At 43.9% G+C, this 24,033-nt stretch overlaps 1 protein-coding gene across 1 annotated transcript in view; it reads left to right on the top strand.

Moving 5' to 3' along the window:
- The window catches only part of LOC143935094 (solute carrier family 22 member 20-like), a 130,981-nt gene that overhangs the window by 38,928 nt on the left and 68,020 nt on the right, over positions 1–24,033 (top strand). Inside the window, exons 3-6 of the mRNA XM_077458713.1 lie at positions 5,669–5,823; positions 11,559–11,727; positions 12,162–12,285; positions 21,103–21,218. Coding sequence (XP_077314839.1) covers positions 5,669–5,823; positions 11,559–11,727; positions 12,162–12,285; positions 21,103–21,218 — 564 coding nt within the window. The remainder of the gene's footprint in view (positions 1–5,668; positions 5,824–11,558; positions 11,728–12,161; positions 12,286–21,102; positions 21,219–24,033) is intronic.

Below are 24,033 nucleotides of genomic sequence, written 5' to 3' on the forward strand. Positions count from 1 at the left end.
CAGGACCTGGAAAATTCACGGCCTGGTCTGTAACTGCGAGCTTCCCTGGCTCGTTCCTGGTACTGTCCCTTTGGAAAAGACCTTCTCTGGGCTTGCAAACGCCGGTCCTGGGGGAGGAACCCCGACTTCCCACCAGTGGCTCGGGTAATAGCCTCATCCAACTTATTGCCGAAAAGGGAGGACCCTTCAAAGGGGATGCGGCACCATACTTGTTTAGAGGCTGGGTCTGCCAGCCAGGGGCGGAGCCAAAGAGCCCGTTTAGCCGTAACAGAAGAAAGCATCACCCGAGCCACCAGGCGTATAATGTCGATAGAGGCCTCCCCAAGAAAGGCGGAGGCCAGCCTAAGCTCTTGGATAGGGGAGCTCTTAGCTGTATCTTCAGAGATATTTCTAAGTGTCTCATCTACACTATCTGTCCATATCTCCATTGCTTTGGACATAGCGGCCAGAGCTAGCGCTGGCTTACAGGCCATTCCTGCTGTGAGATACACTCTCTTCAAATCAGCATCAATTCGTCTGTCCAGAACGTCCTTAAAAGACACGGTATCCTCTAAGGGAAGAGTGACATGTTTCACCAACCTCATGACTGCTGCGTCTACTAATGGCGCTGACTCCAAATGCTTCACCTCTTCTTCATTGAAAGGATAGAGTTTCGAAACCTTTGATAGCATGGAATTTTTCTTCTCCACCTTGCCCCATTCATCTGTGATAATCTCACCTAGCTCAGAGATAAAAGGAAAATTAATCCGTTCCTTCTTTAATTGCTTAAAGAATTTTCTTTGTTTGGAAGGAGCAGCCACAGAATCTTCCCAGTTCAGTGTCTCTCTAACAGCTCTGACCAGAGGAGGCAGTAGAGCGAAATCAAAGCCCACACAGGGATCACTTTCATCAGAGTCACTGTCAGACATGGCAGCTGAGGGGTGGCTATGCGCAGAGGATTCCCAAGTATCCTGCAACTGAGTCTCCCTTCCTGGAGAAAGTGGCGGCTCTGCCGGGGGAACATAGGACTGGCCCTCAATATTTCTGAGGGACTCCTTAACAACTTTTTCCACCAGGGTTTTAAGTTGTTGATCCGCGTCACCCCTTTCATTGAAAGCCTTGGCGTAGCAAGGGTCGCATAAAGATTTTCCTGCCGGTACAAGAGCTCTACACCCCCAACAGGCACTAGCTGAGTGACTAGATTGAGTCCTCGAGGAGTGCGATCTTTCTTCACTACGGTGTCCTGATCTTGAGGAGGAACCATAATGTTTAGATTTGGAAGAGGAGTGCCGGTGATGCGACTTGGAGGAGTCGCTCCCTCTATGAGAGCTGCGATGCTGTTCTGACCTGGAAGGGCTGAAAAAGGAACAAGACAAGAAACCACAAGAGACAAGACATCAGGACAGAGCTAACAGATAAATACCCCTCCCCCACCAGACCTTCAGGTGATCATTAGAAATACCTTTTATGAGAGGGCTGGCCACAAGCAGGCGGTAAGGAATCCATGTCCTCAGCGATATCCATACGCGCTGAAAAGATGACAAGGGATCAGTGCAAGGGACAGGGAAGGGATAGCCTCCCTATCCCAGAATGCCACTTACCAGTGGGTGCAACACAGAGGCAGGGGGAAGTCACCGCAACAGCCCGCAAGCATTCCCAAAGCTTGCAGACAAATTCCACATTTAAATAGCCCGCCCCTGTGATGTCACCGCCGTGCCTGTGCGCATGCGCGAAATAGCGGCAATTTGCCGCTATCGCGCATGCGCGAAACCAAGCCTCGATCTCAACCGCGTTCGCGCATGCGCAGTACGGCCGAAAACGCAAACCCGGAAGTAGAACGGCGGCTGGAACGCGGAAGAACCAGCCGCCATGCCTGCACACACAAACAAACAGAAACAAACGAAGACAGATAATAAGATACAAAAACTGCTGCCATAAAGAACTTTTAGAACCTCTCACCACTCCCACCACGATCGATCACTCGGCCGAAGATAAGGTAAGATGACACCGGACTTTCCAGGGGGCAAAACAGGTCACCTGCTAATAGCTGGCTATCCGACCAATGCGCAGCCTGCCTGCCAGTGGCCAGGACATGGGCTTCTTCACAGCGCCTCTTCCACTGCCCACTCCATACCCTGCTAATAGCTAGGGCTTAGCGGAGTAATGCGACTTTCCAGACCCAGAGTCGCAGACCGGCCGACCTCGATCGTGGGGATGATAAATCTTCAGGTAGGAAGACCACTTCTGGGTCCTTCGGAGGAGGACAAAAAAAGAACACGGCCAGGGGCAGGGAGCAAAGATTTATGGGAGTAGTGTCCTATGGGTAGTGGAGGCGGGACTTAACCCACACGTTGCTGCCATGGAGTCTGTCAGGAAAGAATTTTAATCATACAGAATCACTTAGAGGATATCCTATATCCGAATATATACGTTTTGAGAGTCATTTACACATTACTAAATAGAGTAGAAGGTGTAACAGCCCCCTACCTACAATTAGAGTAAGAATAGCGCGACATCAACTTTCCTACATAGATGTCAAGATGGCTGCTAAAGTCACATGAGGCGACAGTATCTAATTGGAGTGACCCAGGGAACCATGGTCCTCTTGACTTCCTCTAAAACTACAATGCTGCTTTGTTAGAGTGGCACCTACTGTGGAGAGAGTAGACTGCACCTGCCTACATACACATGTAACATGTTGCCCTGCATTACTGCAACACGATAGTGTGACTGGGCCCTTAAAAAAACATATTGACCATAGTTTCACTTTAAGTGAGCGGAACCTTTTTGGCTCGGTTTATACCTTTGTGTGTCTTGCATGCGTGTTTTGCTGCGTTTTTACAAAAAGCATTTTGCTAGTTTTTATGCTTCCAACCAAAATTGCAACAAAAACTCATGTACATGCATTTTTCATGCTTTTTTATGTGCTTCCATTGAAGTCTATGGACCCAAAAATGCACCTTCCTGCATGGAAAAGGTCCCTGCAAAACAGGTTGCAGGAAACTGCATAGATGTGAACAGGACCCATAGGAAACCATAGTAAATCAATTGTTCTGCATTCCTGCACTCCTAAAAATGTGCTAAAAAAATGCACACATGTGAATCTAGCCCAAAAACACTGTGCAGCATTAAAGCTGCTCTAAAGTATTGTGGCACAAAGGGGACTTACAGTGCATTTATAAATGTTTTTATACAAGAATCACATATTATTCTAATTGTATTCAATTGTAAGAGCTCATGCACACAGGACGTTTTTACAGACGCTGTTAGGGGCGTCTGATGATTTTTTTTAACTGCTTCTAAACGCCCCTTCATGTTAGCTTATGTGTTCATGCACACATTAACTGTCAGAGGCGTTTGGAGGCATAAGCATTTAGGGACAGTAGAAAAAAACTACACTCTGTGTGTTCAGGAGCAGAAGCTGTTGAGCTGTAAAAAAAAAAGTCTGACGCCGCTAAAAGCTGCTAAACGCTGTTAAGCTGTGTCAATCGTTTATTTTTATTTATTTTTTTACATGTCAAAATCATTGGTTCCCTATGAGAGCCCATCGATTTGAATAGAAGTCGCACCCAAAATCCATACCAAACCCTTATCCAAACATGCACCCCGGCAGGTCAGAAAAGGGGGGGAGGGTGACGATGCAAGCACCCGGACCATACCAGGCCACCTGTCCTTCAACATGGGGGGGTGGGATGGGCGTCTTCAAGATCCTCAGTGCACAAGTCCCACTGCAAGTCAGATCATCATGATCTGACTTCTGGTGTGACTTCTATTCAAATCAGTAGGCTCTCATAGGGAACCATTGATTTTGAATGGAGAGAGAGAAACGTCACTAAAAGCTAACGTGGCTAAATGTGCATTAATGCCAATACAAAAAGCTGCTAAAAGCATGTTTTTACAGCTGCTTTTTCCTGGTGTTGGTAGTGGCTTTGCAGCTCATTTTTTCGAATGCCCCATACACATGATCGGATTTTCCGACAACAAAACTGTGGATTTTTTTTCCGATGGATGTTGGCTCAAACTTGCATATACACTGTCACACAAATGTTGGCCAAAAATTCCGAACGTGAGAACGCAGTGACCTACAACACGTACGACGAGCCGAGAAAAAGGAAGTTCAATAGACAGTGCGGCTCCTTCTGCTTGATACAGCGCATGCGTGAACTTTTGTGCGACGGACTTTCAGACAACAAGTTTTCTTGTTGTAAAATCTGAGAACCTGCTCTCAAACATTTGTGTGCAGAAATTCGGACAGCAAATGTTCGATGGAGCATACACACGGTCAGACTTTCCGACAACGAGCTCACATCGAACATTTCCTGTCGGAAAGTCTGGTCGTGTGTACAGGGCATTACGCCCTGTGTGCATGAGCCCTAAAAGATATGTAAATCCTGGGTGGATGTTTAGTGAATCTTGTGTGAAAATATTTATAAAAATATACCCCATTAGGATACTTTCACACTGGGGCGTTGGGGGCGTCGGCGGTAAAGCGCTGCTATTTTTAGAGGTGCTTTACCGTTGTTTTTGCTGAAGTTTTTGGCTGCTAGCAGGACGCTTTTAACCTCCACTAGCAGCCAAAAAGGGTTAAAACCACCCGCGAAGCGCTGCTGCAGTGGGGCTATGCTGGCGTTCCTGCGTCACTGCCCATTGATTTCAATGGGCAGGGGCGCTTTAGGAGCGTTGTATACTTCTCCTACAACACTGCAAATATGCGGCTTGCAGGACTTTTTTTTTGGCATCCTGCCAACGCACCGCTCCAGTATGAAAGCACTCAGGCATTCACACTAAGAGGAGAGGCTCTTTACAGGCGCTATGCAGGTGCTATTTTTAGGAGTAAATTTTCTGTTCCCCTAAAGTGAAACTATGGTTTAATCAATGTTATGCATGGTTAGTTTATGATCTTTGAAAATATATGATAAATGAAATAATTTATTAAATTCTATCTACAGTATCTATCTATCTATCTATCTATCTATCTATCTATCTATCTATCTATCTATCTATCTAGCATATAAAATTTTGTTTGGTCCTTCCGAACTGTTTTTTATTAAAAATACTACATTATTTGATACTCTATTGTTTTAACCACATGCGGAGTGTTTCCCAATCCCTGGTATATGAAGGGATCATTTCTAGGATGGGAGTTTAATGCCATTATTTATGTGCACATTTTGGAGGATAATTGGAGAACAAGGAAACAGCTACTAGATTAACACATTTTGGCCTTATTATCCAGAAGTGTGTTTTCCAGAGGGATGACACACATGTGGTGGTATATGCATAATGTGGATTTTGAAACTGCAAATCCACCACTCATGGTGTATTGGTTTTTTTATGGACCCTTTATTACCCTTTATTTATAATAATAATACTGTTCATACAGAATTTGTTGGAGTAAAATCATTTGTAAGCGCTACACTATGTTATATTAATGCACTGTAGGTGTAATTTGAACAAGATATATATGTTTAGTGTTATATTATTGCTATATATATGTTAGTCTGCTATGCCTGCTTCTGTACACCAACCACCTGTATTAGTAAGAAGTGCTACATAAAACCTGTAGTAGAAAATGGAAAGTATTTTACATTTATAATACTTACATCTGAAAACAGGGAACAGACAGATACAATCCTACGGATTGAATATTTGATAAATTACAATTCATATGCTTGTTTGTCTGTCTTAGGTTTGGCAGAAAAGCTATTCTGACCGGCTCTTATTTCATAATGGCCGTGTCTGGCACATGTGTGGCTTTCCTCCCCAACTTTGTTGCTTATTGCACTTTCCGCTGTCTTTGTGGGATGGCTTTCTCTGGAATTGCTCTGAACACCATCTCACTTTGTAAGTAATTTAAAGGATTGTTAAGTAATTGTAAAGTCAAATGTTTTATTCTTAAATGACCAACATGCTATACTTACTTGCTCTTTCAAATTTTGGCACACCTGCAGGCTCGATCCTTTGCCACGGTGCCTGCATACAAAAGATACAGACAGCGTGGCTCGACCCCATCCCCCTGAATCAATGACTCCCACTGCCTTAGGCAGGCCATACATGGTGCAAATTTATTTCCTTCAACCATGGAATATCATCTTTCTGGGGGCACAAATAAATGGCAAGTCAAACAAAGTGCAGCTTCCTCAAGAGAAGCTAATTCCCTTTCAGAAAATGAAGAAATTAATGTCAGCAATGTAACTGCTAGACAGAATTTGTCTAAGCATCCTGAGTTCCATGTCTGCCACTCTTCCAATGATCCAGTGGGCTCAATGGCACATGAGAGTGTTGCAAAACTCATTTCTGTAGGGGTGGGATGGAGTATCAATGCTACAAACAATCCCCATCCACAAGAGGCTGAAGCAGTCAGTGTGGTGGTGGATGCATACTTGCAACCTCAGGAGGCACAGACCCATAGTCCCCCCAGAGCCGGAGGTGATCACATCGAATGCCAGCCAGGAGGGATGGGGAGCTCATTACCAAGATCAAGCAGCGCAAGGACTATGGCAGTTCCAGGCACAGGGGGTAGTATGGAATATACTAGAGTTCAGAACAGCCTTTCAAGCTCTCCTAGCCTTTGGCTCGTCCTTGAAGGGGAAAAATGTCTTAATACAGATAGACAACAAGGTGGCGGTGGCTTACATCCAGAGACAGGGAGGTACCAGCAGCTGCACACTGCTGGTGGAAGTTCACTCTATCTTGGAATGGGCTCAAACATATCACGGTTTTGAGGGCTGCGTATGTTCCAGCAGCACAGATCCTGTTGGCCGACTGCCTAAGCAGGTAATTCCCATCGAACAACGAATGGTCTCTGAGCTTCCAGGATTCACTCTCCTGATCGAAACTTGGGGAATGCCGGATATCGATCTGGCAGTGACACCAGCGAATGCAAAGTGTCAGAGATTCCTGACAAGGGAATAGACTGCCTTCTCCATCCTTGGAACTTCCAACTAGGATACATATTTCCACTGATGTCACTAATTGCGAGATTCCGCTCCTGGCTCAGGAGGTCATCAGCCACAGTGATAGCAGTAATTTCTTTCTGGCCCAGGAGACCTTGGTTTACAACCTTGCTGCAACTCAGTCTAGAAGAACCATTACCTCTTCCTGTGATTCAGGACCTACTTTACCAAGGTCAATTCCTTCATGTGGACCGGAGAGACTACACTTGATGGCATGGAGGTTGAGAGAAATAGGCTTCTAGAGCAAGGTTACTCTCAGGAGGTCAGATCAACACTACTTCAAGCTAGGAAGTTTACCACTAACACCACATACAGGAGGATATGGGAAAGATTTACATCTATGGCACAGCAGAGAAACTGGAATCCACTGTTACCAGAGGCTCTGCAGATTTTAAAATTTCTCCAAGCAGACCTGGATAAAGGTCTAAGCTCAAGTACCCTCAAAGTACAAATTTCATCCTTATCTGCAAAAACAGGCTCCAGATGGGCATTATACCCTCTAGTGGTTTAGCTCATGAAAGCATGCTTAAACATCAGGCCTCCAAGAAGGCCAGCATTTCCAGCATGGGATCTCTCAATAGTGTTGAACGCACTTTTGAGTTCCCTTTTTCATCTGGCCAATTCTATCTCAGTTTGTGGAATTTAACACTAAAGCTAACCTTCCTCATCGCCATTACCTCAGCTAAAAGATTTTCAGAGATGCAAGCATTGATGATAACTAAACCCTACATGTTTTTTTTTTATCTCTGACAGAGTGGTGATAAAACCTTCAGACCATTTTATTCCAAAGGTGGCAACGGCTTTCTATTACAACCAGGACATCAGTCTCCCAACTTTTACCAATGATCAAGGTGAACCGCATGTCTTGGATGTAAAATCTGCTATTAGCTCTTATCTTTTGGCTACAGCCTCTTTTAGGAAGTCGGACAACCTCATGGTGATTCCTCATGGGAACAGAAAAGGACAGACGGCAGCATCGTGGCTAGTCAAGTATATCAGGAAAGCCTACACCATTTAACAACTTCCGGTACCCGAGGGAATTAAAGGTCATTCAACTAGGTCAGTGGCAACATCATGGGCAGCATATTGCAAGGTTTCACGAGAGACGATATACAGAGCAGCTGCCTGGTAATCCAGACATACATTCATGTCCCACTATAGGGTGGATTTTGCTCAATTAACAACAGCGGAGTTCGGAAGAACTGTTATTCAAGCCAATTCTTCAGCTACATGTTAAATAAATACTACTTTTTTTGCACCCACCCAACTGGCAAGTTATTTCCCAGTGTGTGCTGCCATGATGCGTCAGGAAAACTGAACATTGTATACTCACCTTTCCGAAATTTTCCTTTCCTGAAGCATCTTGCCCTTTTTTTATTAGTTGATAGATACAGAGAATGAAACGGAGGGTCTCTCTTTCAAATTTATAGCTAACCAATCCTGTCAGGTTGTGGGGGTGGAGTCACAACCCAGTGTTTGCTGCCATGAAGATGCGTCAGGAAAGGAAAATTACGGAAAGGCAAGTATACAATTTTCAGTTTTCTTGTTCAGAGATAGGTAGGTCACATGATATTGAGGAGAACTGCGCAATCCCCAATATTTCTATTGGGATATAAGCTACCCAGAAAAAACTTCATAAAGCTTAGATCTGGGAACTACATGTGACAAAATATATGTATATAACCTACAAAACATATACAATGACCCTTATAAACTCTAAACAAAATGCGTGATGCTAGGTGTTGTGATGCCAAGCATTCAAAAGAGAAAACATGTGGAATTGAAACCAATATAACTATACATTGTGAAAAAATTAGAACAACATAAATGTGTCAATATTGAAAAGTCTTTTTATAAGTCCGAAGTGAAAACACCACGTGTTGATGAAGAAGGTCCAATCCAAAGCCCTATGAATTGGCGTGATACCAGACACGGTGTACCTCCACCAAACAGATAACCCTAGCCCCTTACCAGATGCCCCAGTAAGGAGCGCTTATCACAAATCAGGTCAGAAGATAGATCAATCCTAGGCGATCCCAATGGAACTCTCTACCGTAGACCAGATTAGGGGATACGCCAGCCTTGAATCGTCCAAACCAGGGGGGAACACTTATGAAGCGGGACTCATATATGTTTCATTGAAGAATCAAAAAAGGTCCGCCATAAAAAGAAAAAATACTCCAAATAGTGTAAAAACGTTTAATAAAACCACAAAAGTAAAAGAAATGCACTTACAAACATAAGGAAGCAAGAGGGCATATCGTCAAAATTGGGTAAGCGTCGGCCGATCGCGAACCCAAACGAAATCCCTTCAGGTACCAGTTCAGATGAGGCAGAAAAGCGTGTCACGCCACCCAACGCGTTTCGTGAAAGAGTCACGTCGTCTGGGGTAGCATACCATTCTTTTACTTTTGTGGTTTTATTAAACGTTTTTACACTATTTGGAGTATTTTTTCTTTTTATGGCGGACCTTTTTTGACTTTTCAATATTGACACATTTATGTTGTTCTAATTTTTTCACAATGTATAGTTATATTGGTTTCAATTCCACATGTTTTCTCTTTTGAATGCTTGGCATCACAACACCTAGCATCACGCATTTTGTTTAGAGTTTATAAGGGTCATTGTATATGTTTTGTAGGTTATATACATATATTTTGTCACATGTAGTTCCCAGATCTAAGCTTTATGAAGTTTTTTCTGGGTAGCTTATATCCCAATAGAAATATTGGGGATTGCGCAGTTCTCCTCTTTTTTTCTTGTCTTTACACGTATATCACTTTTGGTATGTACTAGAATTGCTGCATCAACTATTTATAATAATTTAATAATTTTCTGATAGTACACTGTAGCGCAGATTTCCCCCTTTTTTTTCCACATGATATTGACATCATACATGTGGGCGTGTATACAGGCTGAAAACCTCCACCTTCCTGAACTCTCAGCACTGAATAAACTGTGCAGTTTGTGATGTAACCTTGGCATACAGATCATTCAAAAAGGTATATAGTGGCAATATTTTAATGTAAAAAGAAGATTTATAAGGTACCTCTGTTCCCGGTTGTTGACCACCTATATTTTGTGTCCTGGCTATGCTCCTGCCTTTTAAATTGGGTGCTTCCGGCAACATTGGGCCTCATGCTACTCTGGGGGTGAATAAAAAAAAAAAACTGCTGCTCCACTTTTCTGGCGCTAGCCCCTCTCATTATTTTATCTTTGTTTCTGACAGTGACTCATGCATTAAATTTAGGTTGTTCTAAAAAACTCCACTTTTACATTGTGTCACATTGAATGCACCAAATGTAAAAGTAGAGCTAATTAAAAGGGAAGCACATGTATGTATTTTTTTTTTAGCTTCATCCTATTTTCTGTGAGCTGCTAATACGTAAAAATCTTTCCAGTCCTCTTAGGCATGCACATTTTCTGTTAAAATTGTGGTAAATACCTGTGGGAGGGGCTACAGTCTTCTCTGGATTCTTATACGGACCATCTTGTCAGGATCCACGTTCTTGCTTTCTGCTCTGTTTGATTGATGTCAGCTCTAGGCTCTCCCCCCTCCCTTCTCCTTTCGCATGGCACACAGTTCAGATCGATTCTCTTACAGACATCCTTTATCTGTGTAACTGCCTGCTATGCTGCAGTTGTGACTTTTGAAGTTCCCAGATAAAAAAGGCTGTGTAGCATAGCAGTTTGCAAATAGAGGCTGTTTGTAACGCCGCGTACACACAATCGGAAATTCGGCCAGCAAAAGGCAGATGAGAGCTTTTGGTCGGAAAATGCGACCGTGTGAATGCTCCATCGGACTTTTGCTGGCCGAATTACAGCCAGCAAAAGATTGAGAGCATGTTCTTAATTTTTCGGTCGGAAAAAGTTCCGATCATAAATTCCGATCATCTGTAGCAATTCCGAAGCGCAAAATTCCTACGCATGCTCGGAAACAATTTGACGCATGCTTGGAAGCATTGAACTTAATTTTCTCAGCTCATCGTAGTGTTGTACGTTACCATGTTCTTGACGGTCAAAAGTTCAGTGAACTTCTGTGTGACCGTGTGTATGCAGGCCAAGCTTGAGCAGAATTCCGTCAGAAAAACCATCCAAGATTTTTCTGACGGAAAATCCACTCGTGTGTACGTGGCATTAGAGAATCAATCTGAACTATGTGAGAGGAGGAAGGAGAGGGAAAGGAGCCATGCTGCCTGTGCCTCCGACTGTATGCATCGCGGGGATGTCAGTAGAAGCCCAATGGGCACAGTATCCATGGAGGATGGGGGGCACAACTGAAATCTAGGTCTGCTGGCAATAGTCGCATGAAATATCCAACATGTTGGTTGTACCTAAGTTGATTGATCGATCAACTTGGGTACAATCAGCCTGCCCATACGTGGTTTGAATTTCGTCCAGTCCCTGCTTAACTAGCAGAGATTCAAACCATCTATGACCAGCTTTACACAAATACATTTCCACAGCAATCTTGATCTTGTCCTGTGTGGCACATAGACTGCAGATAATCCTACTAGTTTGTATTTCAAACCGTTTGTTTTTTTTAATGGCTTTTGCAGTGCAGTAATACATGTGTGAACATCAGCACGTCTTATGTATCTGCATGTTTTTAATATTTCTCAGGCCTAGAATGGACCCCACCAAAAGGGCGGACTGTGATTGGCACACTATTTGCCTACAGTTTTACATGTGGACAGCTTCTGCTTGCAGGCCTTGCTTACGGGATTCGAGAATGGCGCTGGCTGCAGTTTACTGTTTCTGCACCATACTATGTATTTTTCCTGACCTCATGGTAAGAGGTAAAAAATATGTAACTTTATTAATCTTTTGGAAAAATAAAACTCTTACATTTTAATTGTTAAATTAGATACTTGTAGCAGACACTTGGAGAGCAAACTAAATGTAGACTAGACATACGGGGATAAAAAAAGACAGGTTTACTAAAACTGGATATCTTTACCACATCAACCAATAAGGTTTCATATTCCAAATGAAGCAGGCAATATAGTTGCTATGGGTAACTACTACATTTGATATAGTTTATGCTTGTTCAGATTTTGTTACCACTTCAACCAATAAGGTTTCATATTCCAAATGAAGCAGGCAATATAGTTGCTATGGGTAACTACTACATTTGATCTAGTTTACCTAGTTTGTTCAGATTTAGTTACCTCTAGTTTCTGTAAATCCCCCCGAGAAAAAACTAAACTGTCTTTATGGCTCCAGGTTTGTGCCAGAATCAGCTCGTTGGCTTATTGTGAAAGGCCGTCCATGTCACGCTCTTAGAAATCTTCAGAGAGTAGCCTGGATAAATGGGAAAAAAGAAGAGGGCGAAAAACTCACAGAGAAGGTACATTTTAAACATATATATTTTATTTATTCGTTTTTAATATGCCATCTGCAAGGTTGGTAGAACCCTAAACGAACTGAACCGAATCCCATGACCCCTCTGTATGTTGATTTCGGATCTAAACTTTTCACATAAATTAATTAAAAAGTAATTGCAGAAAAAAAGGTATTTTTGCATGTTGTGTATGCCCCAATCAAGAGATTTCCACCCATTTCCTGTCCTGACAGGCAGTGAGGATAAATCTCACAAAAAACACAGCAATAAATATCTGACAAGAGGCTCTAACCCTTTGCACTCTATGCAAAAAGAAATCTCCACACTATTCCCGCTGCTGGTAAAGTTTCACTTATACTTTGAATATATAGTATATGAGCTGTGATTTCACTCTGCAGTCCTTTATGCCAACTATATTCAAGAGTCAACCTGAACATTATGTAGCGGATGACATTTTGGACAAAGTGTCATTCATGTGTAAATTTAGTTTTTGCCTCAGAACGGTAATGGCATTCTGAGGGTTAATTATGTAGGTTAACTTTGACATCAGTTTGGCTTGGCTGTGTTAGAGTTCTGCCTGGTCATGTGCACAGTGAGGTGCACATGACAGACCAGAACAAGGCCTGGTTGGATGTTTTGGGTATCAGCTTCCTCAGAGCCAATCAGTAAGTGTTCTGGGCCCCGCTGAGGAGTCTGGGGAGGGGTACTTAAGATGTTGAGGTCACGTGAGGGGAGTTCTTTTGTGAGACCCTAGCGGTCTGTTCCTGTTTCTGGACTGGGGTAGCCCCGCGAGGGGTCCCGGTCATGGGAGCGTCCGTCGCTCCCCAACATGCTTTGGATGGTTAACCCCAATAGACCCGCCTGGTCTGGAGTAAGGATCTGTCTCTTCCCAAGTCTCGGTACCGGCTGATCCAAGGCACAGTAACTGAGATAGGATTCAAGGTGTCCGGATGTGCTCTCGGCTTGGAGGGGCACCGCAGCTCGTGTAAGCGACGGGGGAGGACTCTTCGGAGGAGGGCCAACAAGCTGGCATCCTGAGAAGTGCCTGGTTGCTGAGTTGTGAAGGACACTGACGAATTCACACTTTTTCCAGTACTACCAAGGAGACAGAGAATGTTCCAGGTACTGAGGAAAAAGGTTCCATTTCACTTTCAGGGAACCCCTAGACGTGGAATAACATGCCAAGCGGAGGTAACCGGTAAGCCCAAAAAGTTAAGGCCGCCCTGCAAAGGGTTATGGCTGCTACAGTTAGGGTTGCAATTTAAAGTTGAAATAAACCTAAATAAGCAAATATTGCTTAAACACAAGAGGCCTTTGTATTCTTACTTGAATCTTGGTGAGCTTTTCTTTCAGATCTGCAGATAATCCATCATGAAATGTTTCCTCTCTGCAGGAGCCTTCTGTAATAAAGACCAGTTACTGCTGCTTTGTCCCGTTGTATAAGGTGACTGGTCTTATATCCGCCCCCACCTTTAGTTTTCTGCAGACAAGCTGTAGTGATTGGACCTATTGGGTCTCTCCCACAGCTCTGCTGTCTGCACAGGCTGTGTGCAGCACATTCCTGATGCCACTGCTACTTTTTGTTTTCAATCTTTCTTTATTAATCTTTTTTTAAAAATTATACAAATACATATAAATATCTGCCATCCACAAATTGAACATTATATTATTGTATAACATAATTTCCTTAAAATATCATCATAATTTCTAATAGCCACTTCTGACTTATTCATCTGACATAATTTCTTTACAATGTCCAAGTACCATTCACCCACACCTTTCATTCATTCCTATCTTACTTGTCCATACTTACATTCTATTCTGTTATTCATACCTATCTATCATTCATCACTATGTTAATTTCCTATCAAAAAAAAAAAAAGAGAAAACTCTCCGGTCTCTACAGGATTTTCTATTCCCTTTCAAATAAATTGATTCATTTTTGCTGACACATTATGGGCTTTTGGTCCTTTTCCATCCCCTCTCTCCTTATTTACTCTTCCATATTTTGCATTTAGTTAATTTCACATATTTATTCCACTATTGTAGGGCCATTTGCTTTTTTCCATTTTCAAGCTATTATTGTCCTAGCTGCATTTATCATATGGTGAAGTCTTTATAAATTTCAATGATCCAAGTATTATTGATAATATCGAAACCTTTACACTTGGTTGCATCTCTTTTCCAGACACCAATTTTTATATTTCATATATTTTATACCAGAACTCCTTCACCACCTGACAATCGTACTAAATATGTATCATTGTTCCTTTATCCTTTAGGCATCTCCAACACTTCTCTGTATTATCCTTATTTATTTTTTTCAAATCTACTGGACTCCAATACCATCTCATCATGATTTTATAGTTGCACTCTTGATGCTTAACTTCTATCAATAATTTGTGTGTTAGTAAGATTGCTTTCTCCCATTCTAATAGTGTAATCGGACTGTCTAATTAGTTTTCCCATTTTTTAATATTAGTTATTTCATTAAGAGGTCCCGTAGGAAGTAAGAGTTTATATATTTTAGCTTAGCTTATGGGCCGGCTTTCGTTCTTCTATTAACAACTGTTCAGATTTAGTTAATGGTAATCTTGGACTGCTGTGACAGTAATTTAATATATGTATTTAATTGGTAATATTGTATCCATTTATTATTATGTTCAGGCCCCATTTCTGGCAATTTTTTAAATTTACTGTCTATTAGGGTCTGAACTAATCTTGTGTTCTCCAACCTGTTCCATTTAATAAAATTAACTGCTGTTACTGCTGGTGGAAATTCTGGGTTGGAGAACAATGGAGTCATGGGTCCATTCATTGTAGAGAGTTTCGCCTTTTTCAATACTAAATCCCATATTTTTAAGGTTGCTAACAAAAATATATTTTGAGATCTTTTTTTCCAGGACGAAATTGCAGTTTAATCCATGGAAGGGGTTTTAATTGCAGTTCTATAATATCTTCCTCTAGAGTTATCAATTGTTTATTATCTGTATTATGATACCGGTCCATTATCCTTATAGCCTGTAAATATATTGCAAAATCAGGTAACACCAAATCTCTATCTTTTTTTATTGTAATTAAGGTTTCTCTTTTTATTCCTGATATTTTTTATTCCATATAATACTTCCTATAGTCTTACTTAATTGTGTTATTCATTTTTTGGAAGGGTTATAGGTATAGCTTGAAATACGTATAATAGTTTAGGCATTATATCCATTTTTACTATACTCTTCCTATCCATGAATTAATTTTCTTATTGTATCTTTGAAGTGCTTTTATAGTTTTACCAATGATCACAGCGTGATTTAATTCTTGTAAATCTGTCAAGTCTCTTGGAACTTTAGGAATGTTGCATGAGCAAATTCCTAAAGCAGAATTTCACCCAAAAGGGGCAATTCCACTTTATATCCTTCTTCCCCCTCCTCTTCCACATTTGGCATATCATTTTTTTTTGGGGGGGGGGCATGTACCCAGTTTTGACAGGTACCCGCTCCACTTCAGATCACCTAGACCCTCTCTCTCTTCACCCACAGCTTTCTGGGACATGTCACAGGTCCCAGGAGGATGTGGGGCCATTTACAAGTTGCAACCTGTCACAGCCAGCTTCCTACACTAAAGATGCTGGCGCCGGGAAACCGATGGCTAGTGAAAAACTAGACCAGGTGAGGACAGAGTTGGATTCCTGGATAGGTAGGTGAACTTTATTGTGGCCATTAAGGGGATGCCATAGTGGTGCCAGTTAAGGCATGTTCTAAGAACAACTACATCCTGGCCGAAGAGTGTTCTATCATTTCCGATTCAGACAGTCCATCTGACGGTCTATCGGAGTGCTTTTCGAAAACTTTGTCTTACACTGGAAAGTGGGATGAGAGGGCGGAAGAGCTAATAAGCAATGTGAAGGAGGTAAAACACCTGCTACTATTACCGCTAGTGTGCACATTACGCTGTCTGCCAGTGCAGCTCTGCTGATTAGCATCACCAGGTCCGTTGAGGTCCCCAAAGTCTGCCCTAGCGTGCACATGCCCAAAGCTAAACCAGACCATATGCCTGATGTGGTCACTGGGGGCTCGGTTCAGCGTGCTCCAGATGCCTTGGTTCTACCCAGGTATGGCGATCCCAATACCCTGCCTCGGCTGTCCAAGATACAGAGGATAATAATCAAGAAAGTGGCAAAAGACTGTGGGTACTTATACCCCTATATTTCCCCTCGTCTGGAAGAGGAGATGCCAGAAAAGGAAATCCAATGGGTGGATGAAGCTGTGCACGGGTTCCTCCAGATCCCCTTCAAGACAGATTTTCTAAAGCTGTTACCTAGGATGTCCGGAAAGTACCTGTCAGTGTTGAATACCTGGGGTTACGGCAAGAAGATCAACCTAGATGGTGTAGTCATCTGTCGACCAGACAAAATGGATCTCAAGCAATTTGTCACCACTGTGAATAAGAAGAGTCTGTAATTTTACCCAACCCTGGGTACTACTGGTGAAACATCATCAAAATGATGACATTACCACTTGGATTACAAATATGTGTTGTGTGATGTCAAGAATGTTATGCTGAAGGCCAGGACAGGACTTGGGTGGTGGGGGCCCCTGGGCCTGAGTCACATTTGGGCCCTACCTTCTATATATTACCCTATTTATTGACATATAACACACGCTGGCGTATAACATGCACCCCAAATTTAGGAAGGAATTTTAAGGAAAAAAACTTTTAGGAGGGAAGTTTAAGGATAAAACTTACATTTAAATGCCCATCAATGCAGCCTTATCAGTGTCCATCTGCAGCCTTGCCCATCCATCTGCAGCCTTGTCTAGTGTCATTGCAGCCTTGTCATTTGCAGCCTTGTCAGTGTAGCCTTGTCATTTGCAGCCTTGCCTCTGTGTCATTTGCAGCCTTGTTATTGCAGTCTTGAAGTTTAAAAATGGCTTTCGCGTCCCCTCGGCGGCTCTTGGTGGATCTCGGGTCCTCTCGGCGGCTCTCGGGTCCTCTTGGCAGCTCTTGGGTCCTCTTGGCAGCTCTCGGTGGCTCTCGGGTCCTCTCAGCGGCTCTCGGGTCCTGAGCGGAGCCGAGAGTAGCCGAGTGTACTCAGCTTGGCTCACAGTCACGTCCAGTCCCTGTGTTATGTCCATCATAGGGCGGGACTGGGCGTGACTGTGAGCGGGGCGGAGCTGAGTACACTTGGCTATGTATCTCGGCAGGCACCCTATTGAGCGGGGCCCATGGGCTTGAGCCCAGTCAAGCACAATGGTAAGTCCAGCCCTGCTGACGGCCACTTCACACACACATTTAAAGTGTTGCTAGTGGAGAACATTCCAGAGAGCTGTACTGCCTGGACTATGCTGGACTGAACGCTGCAGGCAGATACATGAATTGTCCACCTAAACTATGTTGGCAAAAGCTTGAAGTTGTTGGGATGATCCACCCTAAATGGCGATCTGTGATCTTCGGCAGGTTGTTGCTCCTAAATGGAAAAAATTAAATAAAAAGCTTCTACATCCCCGGCTGTCATGTGGACAGACTGAGGATGTCTTTGCAAAGGGACCTATTTCCTGAAGTGTGGTCCTTTTCATTAGGGCCTGGCTGCATGTTGCCTGAAATGTAGCTGTGCCTCCTTGTCCCTGGAGTTATCCCAACTGTCTTGGACTCTAATGCCCCATACACACAATTGGCCATTGATCGGACATTCCGACAACAAAACCCATGGATTTTTTCAGACGGATATTGGCTCAAACTTGTCTTTCATACACATAGTCACACAAATCTTGTCGGAAATTCCGAACGTCAAGATGCAGTGACATTCAACACATAAGACAAGCTGAGAAAAATTAAGTTCAATAGCCAGTGCGGCTCTTCTGCTTGATTACGAGCATGCGTGAAACTTTGTGCTTCAGAATTTTGTACACACAATCGGAATTTACGACAACGGATTTTGTTGTTGGAAAATGTGAAATCCAGATCTCAAATGTCGTGTGACGGAAATTCCGATGGAAAATGTCTGATGGAGCCTACACACGGTCGGAATTTCCGGCAAAAAGCTCCCATCGAACATTTTCCGTCAGAAAATCCAACCATGTGTACGGGGCATAAGTGTTTAATCAGTTAGATTAGGCTGTAATAGAGGGGCCAATCCCCACCATGCCTGTAAATATTGTGTAGCACTGACCCCCGAAGGAGCTGCTGGTTTTTGTTGGGCTTACCGTTACCTCACCTGTCCACTGTGTCCATCTTAGGGGTCCTGTAAAAAGGGTTAGTCAAAGAATAGTGCTTCAACACTTAGTCCTTTTTCTGCATGTTTATTTAACAAAAAACGCACGCTTTTGCAATAGAGGGGTAGAGGATAAGGGGAATTAAGGTACCTCCTTATTTTTGTGGGTTAAAGGTATTTCCTTGATCCAGAGGACAAACGATTTCCACAAGCTGGATCTAGCAATCACCGGATAGGGCTCTCTCACTGACCTAGCAGCCGGTGAGATGCTCGAACAAAGTCTCTGCCACAGACTTGATAAGTTTAGCGATCTTGTTATGTAATCCTCTGCCACAGGAAAGCACAATAAGCTTCTGGTTGCAAAATTAAAGAGTTTCCCCATGGTACCTGATTCTTTCAGCCGACCCAGCGATACTGTGTGGTAGAAAACCCAGGATGCATCCTCCAACTGAGTCTCCAGGCTTCTCCATGAGGCACCAGCCTTATTGCTCAGTCCTCTTCAGAAAAGTCCTCCCCTGGATCCTCCAGTTGCTTGGCTTCTCCCTGCAGGCAAGACAGCACAGGATCATCTCTGGATCAGGAGACCCCAGAACCTCTGGGCCTACTCTTCAGTTGCAGAACCTCAGGCCAGCAGGTCCAGAGGCATTGATCAAAGCAGCACACACCGAGGCCAGGAGGGCCAGGAGGTCGGGGAAAAAACAAACCCCAGAAAATGGCGTTGGTAACGTAAGTACCCTTACCCTGAATGCACAGCGGGTAAACCACTCCCACCGGGCTGTTTCTGAGTAAAAGGGGTACCCAATACATTTAGCTTGTTGCATTTCCAACACTTAACGGTGGTGACAGCGACACCCACAGTTAAGTGGAAATTAGCACAACCCAGCCAAACTGGTACAGAAGCCAGAACTTTAGCATAATTAGTCTGAGCCAAACTGCAGCTTCAAACAAACTTAAATTTACAAAAATACTAGCACCGGTATTAAAAATAACAGCGCTACAATTGGAATAAACCATACGTCTGGGCTGTCTGGGTGGACATGTGTTGTATTGCATGGGCTGCTAAGCTGGAGATTGGGCCTATCCTGGGCACATCTGGCTGCTAGGCTGTCTGAGGGCCTATCCAGAAGCAAGAGAGCAGTGCAGGGTTGGGACTGCGGCTTGCAGTCCAACCAAAAGTGACGGTTCTGCCAGCCGGGGGAACCTGTCATGGTCGGAGGTAGAGGAGAAGCTGCCGTCAGTAGGGGACTATCTGCCTAATTACCAGGGACCACAGTGAGTTACTGAAGCTAGTACCGGAGCAGCATTCTTACCAACTGAGGACAGTGAAGAATCGGGAAATTTCAGTGGGTATCAAGCCAGGGACCCAGCCAGCGGAGGTGACTCTTGAAGAGCAGCCTTGTGTGTCAAGCCAGGGACCGAGCAGGCCAGCGGGGCTGAAACTTGAGAGGTATCTTGAGTGCCAAGCTAGGGACCCAGCAAAGAAGTGGGGGTGACGCTTGAAGATACTACCGTGAAGATTGGAGGAGCTCAAGGGATTCAGAGACAGTGAATCAGCGGGTCCAGTGAGAGACCGGGAGCTTAGTGGGCTGAAGAACTACAAGGAGTGATTGTAGTGTGCTTACCAGGAAGATAGTCAGGTAGTCAGATAGTCAACACTTAGAGTGCTCTCTGCCTACCAGGGAGCAGGATGCATTGGTTAGGTCTGCTCATTGTACTCAGGTACAGCTCATCTTGTTCTGAATATCCCTCACTTGTCCAAACGGGGGACATATTGGACAGTGGGAGGGGACCTGACAAGTGAGTGCACAGGCTTTGTTACAGCCCTAGCAATTGGCAGATGGAAAGTGCTGCATTGCATGGTGGGATACTGTATATAAAGCCAGAGTACATGTGCTCACAGTTAGTTGAGCCGGGGAACAGAGTCCAGGAGGCAGGGGGCAGCTGCCCTCTCCTCCACAGAGGTAGTTGTGCAGCCCTGGATGGTCCACCCAGGGGCCTAGAGAGAGAGAGAGAAGCTGACTGGAAGGGAAACAGCAGGAAGGATCTGATTCTGCCTACTGTGAGAACAGATCTGTATCTTTAGGGCCTATCGAGTGAGGGGTGCCCTCTTCAGCTAGAAGAGTCAGTGGATGGGTGTCAGTAAAGGGGATGCTAGAGACTGTCCTGAAGATAATGTCTGCTGCTAGTAATAGCAAGAAGACTTAATTCCTCCATACATGTGGCTGTATGGTTAAAGTAGTGTCACTGCTTCCACCGATAATCCGGTGAGGTCAAGTGAGAGTTGTCTTTATATATTGTAAATAGTTCCAGTTGGAATATCCCACTAATCCCTTCTATCATCCAAGTTCCAAAATAAAATATAAAAACACAAATACCCTGGACTGGTTATTGAGCAACGAGCAGGAGGGAGAAGGGTGGGATAAACGGGAGCCCCTAGCAACTAAGTGGGAACCCTCAGCAACCAAGTGGAAACTATTAGCAACCAGCTACAGGTTATCAGAAAGCGGCCTAAGGAGTCAACACTCAGCAAGCCCTACGGAAACAGTGCTGAGCACTACGATTTTTCATTGTTTACATTTGGTATCACTTTAATAGATTTCTATAACCTGTCTTTATAGGCCTTAATCGCTCACATGCAATCTGAGCTATCTAGCATGAAGCAATCTCATTCCTTTCTGGATCTTTTCCGCACTCCTGGAATGCGCCAGATTACAATCTGTCTCATGCTGGTTTGGTAAGTACGTATTTCATGGTAAATACATTATGTGTTGTCCCTGGAGCTGCCACTGAGAAAAGTAATGTACTTACCTATTTATTTTTTTCAATTTTATTTATTGTGCACATGAATATTATTCAAACAGTACATCAGACAGGGGTTACATCCAGATCAATGAAGAAACCAACATCCATTAATAGCAATAACGTTGTACATATCAATGTTCTCTTAGCTGAGCCAATCAGGACTCCACCCCTATCATACACTGGAATATATGTGCTTTTCTTCATATTTTTTGTTAAAGAACAAACATTGAACCAGAATCAAAAGCCAGTCAGATACCCCAACTGAGAAACCCTTCCTCCCCTCTCTCCCCAGGGGATGTCTGCATTCAGTGTTGTGCTAGATATGATACAAAAACCTGTACTTATCTACTTTAGCTAATCAACTTTTTGGACCACTGTTTTTAAACTGTGCCACCAGATCACAAGTGGCCAGACACTCCCGAAGTGGCCCTTATCTCTGTGATACCAGGGTCCATTGCCATACTCAAAAAGGTATCTTCCTTTTTCTCCTCTTTGCAGCTTGCATACTCCTCCCTAGACATTGGAAGAAGATACCCAACCCTACTGTTAGGGAATGGATAGAGGAAATTAACTCCATTATGCGGTTTAAAAAGTTAACTGCTAACTTATATGATTGATACCATACCATTGTTTTTTTTGGATCGACTTCTCCATGTCAACCAAGCCTCAAGCATTTCTCTGACACTTCTGGCTAGATGTGATGTGTTGCTGGGGGTTCTGACGATATCCTAGCCATAGGCTCCCCCTTCTTGATGGTTACTACTGTCCTGTTTTCTTTTTCTATTTCTTATATCTTCTCTTAGATCTTGTCTTTTTTTCTTTGCTTAAGGCTCTTACCCATGTGCAGTATTTGGTGTTTAAATCTCCTAGCTCCCATAGCTCGCACCTGGCTACTTTTGGTTGAGCATGTTCCAAGTTTTGAAATGGCCCAGTCAGAGCTCAGACCTGAAACTGATTGAAAATCTGTGGGGTGATCTAATGAGGGTTGTGCACAGGAGATGTCCTCGCAATCTGACAGATGTGAAGTGTTTTTGCCAAGTCAAGATGTGTTATACTGATAGACTCCTACCCAGAAAAAAGACGTTAATAAAATCAAAAGGTGCTTCAACAAAGTATTAGTTTAAGGGAGTGCACACTTATGCAACCATATTATTTTAGTTTATTTTTACTTCCTTACACCTAAAAGATTTCAGTTTGTTGTTGTCAGGTCACCTTGAGGCCAGGTAGGGATCAGAAGTGCACCGCAAGGTTGTGGACCCTACGGCTGACTGCTGCGGACGGGGGTCAAGGTGATAGGAAGGCAGGGCCGCCAGAACACCAAGATGGATCCCACCGGGGTTAGAGTGTAAGATTCCCTGGGGCACGGAGTCTAAGAGCCAGCAGGTGTTCACCAGAGCCTCTAGTGGTGAGGATGGACTTGGCTGCAACTGGCTCCAGGTCGCGACCCCCAGGGTCCCCCAGCTCACACCCACAGTAGGCAACAGGAGGATAGGGATGGTGAGGGACAAAGCCAAGGTCGGGGCCACAAGCAGACAGGAATAGTCAGGGACACGCCAAAAGGTCAGGATCACAGGCAAACAGGGATAGTCAAGAACACGCCAAAGTCGGTAATGGAACAAAAGAAGAGCACACGGCAGGTAACAGGAAGCTAACACACAAAGGTTGATCAGCAGGGTTGGCCTGCAGTGCACAGGTTAATATAGAGTTCTCTGATAGGAGCTAGGGTGGAGTCATGCCAGAGGATGAATTACAAAAGCAGTCAGGTGAGGGTCAGCTGGTCTCTAGAGTTGAACACATGGAAACAGGTAAGCAGACAAACTATTGCAAAACCATGACAGTACCCTACCTCTTACGAGGCCTCCCCCGCCTGGGTCCAGGCTTAAAGGGAAACTCCAGATGGAACCTCCTCAACAGACTAGGAGCAAAGACCCCAGATGCAGTGATCCAAGACCTCTCCTCAGGGCCAAACCCTTTCCAATGTACGAGGTACTGAAGAATGCCTTTACGGAGCCGGGAATCCAAAACTTGACTATCCTTGTATTTTAGATTATCCTCAGAGACTGGAACCGAGGTAGGGAGAGGACGAGAGGACTTGAGGACTAAAGGCTTTTTAGGAATGGGTAAGGGCATGAGAAGATCAGGAGCCTGAGCAAGGTCCCCCAGACCCTTAAAGATGAGCTGGGCATCCAGAACAGGACCACTAGACTGGGCAGAGGTCAGTGGATCCCTGAGGTCAGGTTGGTTGGGAAGTGACATGTCACAAAAGTCAAGCTGGATAGCTGAAACACAAACAGAATGCAGAGAACCCTGAGAAAAAGATTGAAAACCCCACCTGGCCGAATGAGGCAGTCTATCCAAAGGATGGATTGAGCCTCTTAAATGGGTTTGAATGGACATAGTAGCAGTAGGGTGAGGCCAGGTCACAGAAGGTCCTGAACAAGAAGCAGGAAGCTCATTGGGCATGGGCTGGACTGGCATAACTGGTGCAGAGGCCGACTGAATAGTATTGTCAGGTGTAGCGACCATCTCAATCGCATCACAGGGCATAGCAACTGTGGAACTTGCAGACAAGTTAGCCTGGCTATGCGTCCAAGGGAGATTAGGCACAGGCAAAGGTAAATGGTTATTCAAACTGGAGTGAATGATCGATTCAGGTTCATAGGTGGGCCCCTCATCCAGAGTACCACATGACCTAGAGAGTGCATCAGTCCGACTATTGCAGGACGCATCCCAGAGATCGCTATTTA

The sequence above is a fragment of the Lithobates pipiens genome, unplaced genomic scaffold (assembly GCF_037356315.1).
Source record: "Lithobates pipiens isolate NorthernLeopardFrog02 unplaced genomic scaffold, aLitPip1_a1.2 Scaffold_10, whole genome shotgun sequence".
NCBI lineage: Eukaryota > Metazoa > Chordata > Amphibia > Anura > Ranidae > Lithobates > Lithobates pipiens.